At 41.1% G+C, this 11,791-nt stretch overlaps 1 protein-coding gene across 1 annotated transcript in view; it reads right to left on the bottom strand.

The window, feature by feature from the left end:
* HAAO (3-hydroxyanthranilate 3,4-dioxygenase) overlaps nt 1–10,475 on the bottom strand; it is a gene marked incomplete at its 5' end in the record, with an annotated part of 33,205 nt that extends 22,730 nt beyond the window's left edge. The window contains 2 exons of the mRNA XM_066623478.1: nt 4,404–4,482; nt 10,390–10,475. Coding sequence (XP_066479575.1) covers nt 4,404–4,482; nt 10,390–10,475 — 165 coding nt within the window. The remainder of the gene's footprint in view (nt 1–4,403; nt 4,483–10,389) is intronic.
* Between the last annotated feature and the right edge of the window lie 1,316 nt (nt 10,476–11,791).

An 11,791-nucleotide genomic window follows, 5' to 3' on the forward strand; every position in this document is an offset into this window, starting at 1 on the left:
TGGATGAGAGGTCTTTCCTTCCACGCCAAGTTCTGTGAGGGCCTGATAACTCTGGGTGGAGGGCCAGACCCAGCCCATGGGTCATAGGTTGCTGACCCCTGTCTTACCTGTTATCTATCTATAGTTACACCTATATGTAACTTGATGGCTTTCCAGTTAACTTTCATTAAAGGAACATCTACCAACCATCCTGGGTAATTAACAAGTTGCCTCTGAAAATATAGGTGCAACCTTGTTATACACTAATTTTTTATACACAGATTTGACTCAACACTGAATGGCCACTGCAAATCAGAAGGAATGTTCTGATCCCTGGAGAAGATTTTAAAAAAACCCTGCTTTTTACTGTGTAGAGAGACAGTCATGCAAGTGATTACATGTATAACCTAATTATCCATGGATTTTTCATGGAGGGAGGGAATCCACAGATTTTTCTTTCTCTCTTTTTTTCCTGTTTATTTATTTATTTAACTATAATAAACATAAAATATATATTATATTATACTATAATATAATATATATTTTATGTTTATTATAGTTAAATAAATAAATTTATTTAACTATAATAAACATAAAATAGAAAAACAAATACATACATAAACAAAATTCTAATAAAGCAGCACGAGCGAAGCCAAAACATTCCCATACTTATAATCCAAATACATACAGTCCAAACATTAACAAATATTAATCTATACCACTAATACTTCAAAATCAATCTTCAAATCCAAAATACCTCAAATCCCCATCCTCTCTCTGATTCAAAAAATCAATAACTGGACTCCAATTCTTAAAAAAGTTTTCTGTTGAATTCTCCCTAAGCAAAATTGTTAATTTATCCATCTCCGCATAATCCATAAGTCTTATCCACCATTCCTCCACCGAAGGTATATTCATAGTCTTCCAATTTTGAGCATAAAGTATTCTGGCAGCGCTTATCATATACAAAAAAAAACTTCATTTTTTCTTTCCACATACTCATCTGTCATACCTAATAAAAATACTTCTGGCTTCAATTGTATATTTGTTTTTAAGATCAACTGTATCTGTGCGTGAATTTGTGACCAATACTTTTTAACTTTTGAACACGTCCACCACATGTGGTAAAATGTTCCCTCTTGTTTCTTACCTTTCCAACAACTATTGGACATAGTTTCATACATTTTGGCTAATTTACTTGGTGTCACATACCAACGATAAATCATCTTATATATATTTTCCTTAATGTTAACATTCAAAGTAAATTTTGTCTGTTTTATCCATAATTTCTCCCATCTGTCCATTGAAAGTTCATAGCCCACATTTTTTGCCCACTGGATCATGCATTCCTTAACCTGTTCATCTTCTGTTTCAAACTTCAAAAGCAATTTATATATTTTAGATATTACCTGCTCATCTGATCTTAATTGTTTCTCCAATATTGTCTCTCCCTCTTCAAAACCATATAATTTTTTATCAATTTTAAATCTTTCTAATAATTGTAAATACATAAACCATTGGCAGTCAAAACCCTCTACAATCAATTCCTCTCTAGACTTCAAAATACATTGACCTTGATTACATTTCAATAAGTTCTTATACAATTACCATTTATCTCCTGGTACAGTTCCCAAACCAAAATGTGCTTCTTGTGGTGAAGCTAAGAGTGGAATTTTGTTGTAAAACCTTTTCTTATAACGATTCCATATCTTCCACAGTGCATGTCTAACATAATGATTCTTGAATTCCATATTCACTTTCAACTTATCATACCAAAGATATCCATGCCAACCAAATCTTAAATCATATCCTTCTAACTTCAACAATTTTTTGTTTTGCAACAATATCCATTCTTTAAGCCACAGAAAACAACATGATGCATAATAAGTCTTCAGATCAGGCAGTCCTAAACCTCCTCTTTCTTTTGCATCTTGCAAAATCTTAAATTTCACTCTTGGTTTTTTCCCTTGCCATATAAAACCTGTCACATCTTTCTGCCACTCTTTAAAAGGTTTATCAGAAAGTAATATTGGTATATTCTGGAAAAGAAAAAGCATTTTTGGTAGTACATTCATTTTAATTACATATATTCTTCCCAAAAAAGATAATTTCAACCTTTCCCATCTTGCAAAATCTTTTTTGATTTCACCCCAAACTTTAACATAATTATTTTGAAATAACATACAATTTGTGTTTGTCAAAATAATACCTAAATACTTAATCTTCTTCTCCACTTTGAACCCAGTCTTATTCATCAACTTCGATTGGTCTTGTTCGTTCATATTTTTAGATAAAATTTTAGTTTTCTGTTTATTTATCTTAAATCCTGCTAATGATTCAAACTTCTTCAACTTAACCATCAACTTAACCATCAACAACTCTATGTCTTTTAAAGGTTTTTCTAAGATCAAAACCATATCATCTGCAAATGCTCTTAATTTAAAACATTCATTTTTAATCTTTGCACCATGTAGTCTTTCATCTTGTCTAATATCTCTACATAACACTTCTAAGGCAAGTATAAATAAAAGTGGCGACAATGGACATCCTTGTCGTGTTCCCTTTTGAATCAACATATAGATGGAGATTGAATGAATTGTTGTTACAAAAAGAGGTTATAATAAAGGGTGCTAAGCAGAAATTAAGGGAATTTTTTAATTTGAATTTAAATAAGGGAACAGAAATGAGAATAGTTTGGGACGCTAGTAAAGCCTTTATGAGAGGATACTTTATTCAGAAAAGTATAGAATGGAAAAAAGAGAGACAAATTAAGTTTCAGAAAATTGAGGAGGAAATTAAAAAGAAGGAATATGAGTTAATAGAAGTCCCAGGAGATAAAAAAAATAGTACAACAAATAAAAGATTTACAGCATCAATTATCTTTGATGATGGTGAATCAAATGGAAATTAAATTAAAGTTTGTGAAGCAAAGATATTTTGAGCATGCCAATAAACCAGGGAAATGGTTGGCCTACAAATTGAGGAAGCAGAGAAATAAGAGAGTAATTTTAAAATTGCAGGAGGCGGAAAATGTATACTGATCAGGAGGATATAAAAAAAATAATTACAAATTATTATGCTAATTTATACAAAAGTCAACAAATAGATCAAGTAGAAGTAAAGAACTACTTGGATAAACAAAATTTACCAAAAGTGTCTGAAGAACAAAGGGAAATTTTAAATAATAGAATAACTCTGTGTGAAGTAGTAGAGGCAATAAAGAAGATTAATATAGATAAAGCTCCGGGTCCAGATGGTTTAACAGGTAGATTCTATAAATGTTTAGAAGAAGAAGTAAGTTTACCATTGCTTAACACGATGAATGATATTTTGCAGACTGGGAAAATGCCAGAATCATGGAAGGCAGCAAATATAACTTTGATTCCTAAAGAAGGACAGGATTGGATGGATATAAAAAATTACAGACCTATTTCCTTGTTGAATAATGATTGTAAAATATTTACAGCAATTTTAGCAAACAGAATGAAGAAGATATTACAAAATCTTATACATGAAGATCAATGTGGTTTTTTACCGAAAAGACACATGAGTGATAATATTAGAATAGTATTGGATTTGCTGGAATATTATGATAAAAGGATAGAGAAACAATTAGCATTGATTTTTTTGGACTTTGAGAAGGCGTTTGACAATTTGAGTTGGACTTTCTTGATTGCTGTCTTAGAGAAGATGAACTTTGGAGAGAACTTTATTCAATGGATAAAGTCAATTTATACATCACAAACTGTGCAGGTAGTGGTAAATGGAGAATTATCAACAATGTTTGAGATTCAGATTTTTCTTTCTCAAAGCTGATAAGAAGTACCTTTTAAATTAAAGGAAAACAGTCATTTAACAATAGCCTGGTTAAAGCGAGAGAGGGCAGCCAGTTGACAATCCATCAATCATTCTCTCTCCAGGCTTCACTCCTCCCTTCCCCCTGAGCACATGAAAGAAGACAAAATGGCAGTGATTATCACCCATTCATTCTCCCTCACTGGGGCTCCTGGTGAAGAGAGGGATTGCTGCCTCCTAGTGAAGCCTAAGTGCTTGGAGAGAGACTGATTGTCTCTTTGTGCATTTCGAAAGGTCAGCAAAGTGGACAGCAGTTGTGAGGGCAGCGTGCTGGCTGCCAGTGCTACCCTGGCTTAGGTTTGGGCCCTTATTTGATCAGTTTCAACACAAGTCACAATTAAATTTAGAATCCAAGGTCCTTGAAGAAGGGGTCAGCTGAAGATTTTTCTGAAGAGTGCCACACACATTGATGGTGCTGTTTCAATAAATGCCATAATTCACTAATCATGGACTATGGAAGGACACCATCAGCAACACTCAGCAGGCTGTAATCCTTTTAGAAGTTGGGCTCAAGGAGATAACACTTTAAGATAAATTCAGGTCACTAGACTGAGATTTCCTCAAGTTACCTCTTCTCCTTCTTCAATGTGATAGTCCTTCCTTTGGTTTGGTCCACCAACAAACATTACATTGAGCTGATGGCGGTGCCTGTGGAAAGGAAAAAGTATCCAGGTGTGCCAGATGTTCATTTAGAAAAATTTATATTCTCTGTGCATTCTTTGAACAAAGCGGCAAGCAGCAATTTACTCATTGACAAAATAATTAAATACAAGAAAGGAGGAGGACGAAAAAGAGGAGAGAGGGTGGCAGTGATGAAAACAGACAAGTGCAAGCACTATTTAAGTTTCTTCAATGCCTGGTCATGCAGGTGCTCCAGCCATGCAAAAGGGAAGGAATAAAAGCATCAGCCCATCAGCTGAGCTAAGAGATAGTGGGCCTTTAGCATTTGCCCAGAGTGCTTCTGACACCAGTCCTGTGCTTAGCACACAATAAAGCAACACCATCCTGCCCTATAGCTTTCCACTGGCATCAAACTTGTTGTTGTTGTTAGATTTAGTTCACATGTTCTTTTAATCTTGTCACTACACAGTGGCAGTGAGAGACTGCTATCCATAACCACATTCCTAAATGTAGATTCCACATCCTAACTGGAATCCAACTAGTGTAATTTTCACTTTTAAATTCGTTTTGCTGTATTTCCATTTTACAAACAGGAAAATACCAATTTGCTGTTTCACTGCATTCAGGGTAGATGCAGGCAGCATGTTTTTCCCTAAGGAATATTGGCCTTTGCCATCACCTCTGAACCCAACTTGTGGTGAAGAATCGAGGACAATGATCTAGTCCACCCAAAACTGGTGGTCTGAGGCGGTCATGTACACCGCATTCTTCTGTTCCATATGATTTAGTACTCGGTGACAAAAGAAATAGCTTTTCATTTGAAACCTATTTCTTCAATGGTGCAGTTTACCCAGAGAAGATAAGGCTAAGGATTTCAGATCTGTATCAGCCAGTTCTGCCTTAAAGGCTGAAGCCTATTCATTTAAAAATTCTGCAAACATACTTAAAGGAAGTCAGGACTAGAGCCATGAGACACAAGTGGTACAGCATCTGTTTTCCTGATAGTTGCTGTTCTGGAAGCAGTTCCTTCTGCCTGACCTTTGACAAACAATTTATTAGACTCTGAGTTTTGCCTTGGGCAGTAAATAGTCTCTCTTACACACATAAACAGAGACTCAGAAACAGCATAGTAGCAAGGCAAACAGAAAACAGCAATATTTTGAAGCAATTAATAGTTATGTAGTTGGCAACCTTCAGTCTCGAAAGACTATGGTATCGCGCTCTGAAAGGTGGTTCTGGAACAGCGTCTAGTGTGGCTGAAAAGGCCAATTCGGGAGTGACAATCCCTTCCACACTAGGAGCAAGTGCAGTCTGTCCCTGGCCTGTCTCCCTGGCTATGGGCCTTCCTTCTTTGCCTCTTAGCCTCAGACTGTTGGCCAAGTGTCTCTTCAAACTGGGAAAGGCCATGTTGCACAGCCTGCCTCCAAGCGGGCCGCTCAGAGGCCAGGGTTTCCCACTTGTTGAGGTCCACTCCTAAGGCCTTCAGATCCCTCTTGCAGATGTCCTTGTATCGCAGCTGTGGTCTACCTGTAGGGCGCTTTCCTTGCACGAGTTCTCCATAGAGGAGATCCTTTGGGATCCGGCCATCATCCATTCTCACGACATGACCGAGCCAACGCAGGCGTCTCTGTTTCAGTAGTGCATACATGCTAGGGATTCCAGCACGTTCCAGGACTGTGTTGTTTGAAACTTTGTCCTGCCAGGTGATGCCGAGAATACGTCGGAGGCAGCGCATGTGGAAAGCATTCAGTTTCCTCTCCTGTTGTGAGTGAAGAGTCCATGACTCGCTGCAGTACAGAAGTGTACTCAGGACGCAAGCTCTGTAGACCTGGATCTTGATATGTTCCATCAGCTTCTTGTTGGACCAGACTCTCTTTGTGAGTCTGGAAAACGTGGTAGCTGCTTTACCGATGCGTTTGTTTAGCTCGGTATCGAGAGAAAGAGTGTCGGAGATCGTTGAGCCAAGGTACACAAAGTCATGGACAACCTCCAGTTCATGTGCAGAGATTGTAATGCAGGGAGGTAAGTCCACATCCTGAACCATGACCTGTGTTTTCTTCAGGCTGATTGTCAGTCCAAAATCTTGGCAGGCCTTGCTAAAACGATCCATGAGCTGCTGGAGATCTTTGGCAGAGTGGGTAATGATAGCTGCATCGTCAGCAAAGAGGAAGTCACGCAGACATTTCAGCTGGACTTTGGACTTTGCTCTCAGTCTGGAGAGGTTGAAGAGCTTTCCATCTGATCTGGTCCGGAGATAGATGCCTTCTGTTGTAGTTCCAAACGCCTGCTTCAGCAGGACAGTGAAGAAGATTCCAAACAAGGTTGGTGCAAGAACACAGCCCTGCTTCACGCCGCTTCGGATGTCAAAGGGGTGTGATGTGGAGCCATCAAAGACAACAGTGCCCTTCATGTCCTTGTGGAAGGATCTGATGATGCTGAGGAGCCTGGGTGGACATCCAATCTTGGGGAGAATCTTGAAGAGGCCATCCCTGCTGACCAGGTCGAAAGCCTTCGTGAGATCTATGAAGGCTATAAAGAGTGGCTGTCGTTATTCCCTGCATTTCTCCTGCAGTTGTCTAAGGGAGAATACCATATCAGTGGTGGACCTGTTGGCTCGGAATCCACACTGTGATTCTGGATAAACGCTCTCTGCAAGTACCTGGAGCCTCTTTAGTGCAACTCGGGCAAACAACTTTCCTACAACGCTAAGGAGAGAGATGCCACGGTAGTTGTTGCAGTCACCCCTGTCGCCTTTGTTCTTGTACAGCGTGATGATGTTTGCATCCCTCATGTCTTGAGGTACTCCACCTTTTCTCCAGCAGAGACAAAGGATTTCATGCAGCTCAGTGATGATGATCTCTTTGCAGCACTTTAGGACTTCAGCAGGGATGCTGTCTTTTCCAGGTGCCTTGCCAAAGGCAAGGGAGTCCAGGGCCACGTGAAGTTCTTCTAGGGTTGGTTCACTGTCAAGCTCCTCCAGCACAGGCAGGCACTCAATGTTGTTCAGCGCTTCTTCGGTGACTACATTTTCTCTGGAATATAGCTCAGAGTAGTGCTGCACCCAGCGTTCCATCTGCTGCGCCCGATCCTGGATGACCTCGCCTGTTGCAGACTTCAGAGGGGCAATTTTCTTCTGTGTTGGACCTAGGGCCTGCTTGATACCATCATACATCCCCTTGATGTTGCCCGTGTCAGCTGCTATCTGTATCTCGGAACAGAGCTGGAGCCAGTAGTCGTTAGCACATCTCCTGGCAGTCTGCTGGACTTTGCTGCGAGCACCTCGGAGGACCTGCAGGTTGCGCTCACTGGGACAGGCCTTGTATGCTGCTTGAGCTCTCCTCTTTTCCTCAATGACTGGTGTCAACTCCTCAGAGTGGGCTTCAAACCAGTCTGCCTTGTTGGTCTTCCTGCCGAATATGGACAAGGCGTTGTTGTAAATGGTATTCTTGAAATGTTCCCATCTGTTGGATGCGTTTGCATCGACCGGGCCTGGAAGAGATTCCTCAAGTGCTCGTGCAAATTCCTCCACTTTTCTCTGATCCCAGGTCTTGCTCGTATCAATGCGAGGTCTTCCTTCCCTTTTCATGTGATACAGTCGCTTTGTTTGCAGTTTTACTCTGCTGCACACCAGCGAGTGGTCGGTGTCTCAGGCAGCACCCTGATAGCTGCGTGTGATCTTGATCTGCGTGTGATCTGCGTGTGATCTTGATCTGTGTGTGATCTTGATGCGTGCAGTCTGAAGCAATTAATAATACTTTTATTATTAATATTATTAATTAATATTATTAATTAATTAATTAATTATTATTATTATTAATAATATTATTATTAATATTATTTTATTTATTAATAATACTTTTATTATTAATACTTCAAAACATTGTTATTAATATTATGAATACTTCCAAAAAGTATTATTAATGCTTCAAAATATTGCTGCTTCCAGTTTGCCAGCAGCATCCCAGGGCCTAATGGCACTTGGGGCCAGGCGACGTGGTTGCATGGAAATGTCACCCCCCCCCGGCATGACCGCATCACCCACGCCTGTGCCTGCCACTCCCTCCCCGCTTCTGGAACAGCTCATTTCAGAGCTGAGGGAAGGCAGCTGGGCCCAATTCATGGCACTTGCCATTTGATGAACTTGGCCTGTGGGCATCCCCCACCCTGCAACAAGCCTGAGAAACACTGGGAGTGCCATGGAAGGGGAGTGTGTCGCCCCATGGGCATCCTTCTGCACCCTGGCACCTGGAGCCCATAGCCCCCCTAGTCACCCTCTTCGCCTACCACTGGTGTTTGTCATCTTACTCAGCTGCTGTTTCCAATTGCATACAGTATCTGTGTGTTTTGACTGCTTAAGTAATATTTTTAAATGACGTGTTTCCAAGTTTTCCTACATGACAGGCTTTGTTTGGACTTGATCAATTGTTTCTAGAGATGCTTAGGATTTATGTGCACTTGTATCACCTGTAGTTGTCAACAGCAGTACTGTAAATTAAATCTTCCATTAAATCTTGCAAGAATCCCCAAAGCAAACTTTTCATTTGCTTTGAAAATAAAGTATGTTCTTGAGTCAACTGCCTTGTCTATTTGACCTGATTGCAGAAGCATCTTAGCTTGTTCATATAATAATGTTGAGTATCTGTTGAATTCTAATGTGGGTGATCAGTATCCGAGTGAACCATAGTTCGCTCACCCTGAGCAGAATTCTCCTCTCCAGCTGTCCCTCTATTGCTGGTCAGACTTATATGAAAAGCATCTATTTCTCTGACATCTGTGGATCAAGCAGTGGCAGTTCAGGGGAGGGCTGGGGGGACAAAAGCCCTAGGGCACCATGCCTGTGGGACCTGTGGGGGCAGCACCCACATGCCACCTTGGCCGTCCCTTTTCTGAGAGCCTCTTCTGAGGGCTGGGGAGGCTCCACGATGCATCCATGCGTGCTCTGAAAGACTTCTGAGGCCTCTAGAGGGCCATTAAACAATACTTCCAGTTTTCAGAAAATGGAAGTAGTTTAATGGTCCTCCGGAGGCCTTACAAGGCTTTCAGGGCATCCATAGACATCATGTGAGGCTCCATAACAGAGGTAAGTCTCCTCTCTGGGGGTGGGGCGGGGGTGGCACGTGGTAATCCTGTACCCTGGGGCGGCACAGGGGCCCGATCCGCAACTGGGATCAAGAGATTATCTACTTCCCATTTTAATAACTGCCAGGAACCCAGGCGGGAAACAAAAACCTGAAGTATCAGAGAAATCTTTTATTTAATTTTTGAATTCAGAGCATCACACCCATAGGCTGCATCTGCCCCAGACTATCCAAACTGCTGACATCCTTCCTCAATTATAATATTTCATTCCCACCTCTTGGTACCTGGAAAAGTCAAGTATGTTTTCCAGTTTTATTGCCTGCTCCTTGTAAATCTGGAGATTGTTTTGAGGCGTGAGAAGCCTTGACAATTGGTGAACTGAAACCATCTCATTCATGAGAGTCATCTTCACTTGAGATTTGTAGCACAAGTCCCTGAAGACTTGTTACTCCTCTGTACTGTGGAAAAACATCATATTGAAAGCAAAGGGTTTCTGAATAGGGATCAAAATCTGCCATATACTTAACCAGCTGAGCCAGCTGAGCAAATAGCATTTAGACCTGTTTCAGACTTGTAAAAGATGACCATGGCCAGGCTTCAATGACCTTTGGGAGGCATATATTTTATTTACTTTCATTTTCATAACATCTTAATTTTACACAGAACATTGGGCTAAGTATGGACATATGAAGATGTCTTACACCAAATCAGATCATTGGTCCATCTAGTTTAGCATTATCTACTGCACTGGTAGCAACTACAGAACTTCAGAGGCCTGAAGGACTGAATGTGGGACCTTCAACATGCAAAGTACACACTCTACAACCCCTTCCTTGCCATGGAAGCATTACTTACATAAGCTTATTGCACACTGGAGGCAGAAAAGCAGCTCTGTTTTCTTCTACCCATTTCTTTACATTCACAACAAGCATCTCCTCTAAGATTTGTTAAGCAAAGTGTTCCAGAGGACAGAAATGAATTTGCTCAGCTCTGTATATTGTGCAAGCCTTCTGGGGTCTGCACCACACAAATCAGACTGATATGTGGTTGCAAGTTAACGCCCTTCCTTTAGAGTCAGAGTGATTGGTCAATAACGGTACATTCTCCTTGGTAGGATGCCAATGAATTCTGATGTGTTTGGTCTTCCAAAGGTTACTTTGTTCAAGAGAGGATATCTCAGTAGCTTAGCCAATGATCAACTTGTATACGAAAAAGCCCATCAGAAGCCACTTCCTCACAGACATACGCACAAGTGCAGTATGAAGTGCACCCACCAGGTGCATCATTTACACTAGTTTCTGTAGGTTTAGGGGGTCACCTTTTTTGGTCTCATTCCCTTGGTCCTCTGCATATTAGATGAGATCACGATCACCAATCCTATGCATTACAAACATATATCACCATATATTTGTAAGTCTTCAAAATCTGACAGTGTTCAAAAGACTCTTGTTCTTGCTTCCTTCAGACAAGCCCCGCAAGCCCTCTGGAACACGTATATTATCTTTGCAGAGAAAGTGCCAGTACTGCAGCCCAAAGCATACTGATAGTGTATCATTGTTGGCCTTGGCAGTAGCCAGATTCAGATTATTGATAGCCTATAAAACCAGATATACAGAGCTATCTCTTTGTCACCTCTATTTTAGATTGGGCAAGGAGGAGCAAACCAACAGGCTTCTGAACAAAGCAGTGGAGTAGGTGACTGCAGTAGAGCTGGAGTGACTGGAACTCACCTCTCCTCATGCTCTCTGCTGTTGCTGCACCAACCCGAGATTTGTGGGTTGCAGGAGAGCTAGGCTAGCTGGGACTGATTTTTCCCTTCTCCAGCTCTACCCTGATCACTAGGGACCTGAACACTGGTGTCTGGATGGGCTTCTTACCAAAGTGGCTTGGGTGGCTGAGAAGATCGGGTAAGGTTGGGAGCAGCAGCTGTCCCCTAAACAATAAAATGCCACCATAGTTGGGCCCTGCCCCTTGCTCCTTTGGCCACCATTTTGTTTGCAGGACCAATGGAGTCTAGTCAGTCAGCAAAGACCCTGCTGTAGTCAGAATACACTGTAACCTTGGGCCAGTTCAGATGGTTCTTTATTTGCTGAACTGGCCCTCATGCTCCGTGTAGATGGCCCAGTCCTCCCTCCCACGCTGTTAATCATGTGTGGCATGTTTCATCTGAACTACCCCCTAAATATGTTGCACATATGGTATAGGGAGCCATTCAAATGAACTGCATTACCATACTGGAGTAGCAATGTTTACCAGG

Source organism: Tiliqua scincoides, chromosome 1 (genome assembly GCF_035046505.1).
Source record: "Tiliqua scincoides isolate rTilSci1 chromosome 1, rTilSci1.hap2, whole genome shotgun sequence".
Classification (NCBI taxonomy): Eukaryota; Metazoa; Chordata; class Lepidosauria; order Squamata; family Scincidae; genus Tiliqua; species Tiliqua scincoides.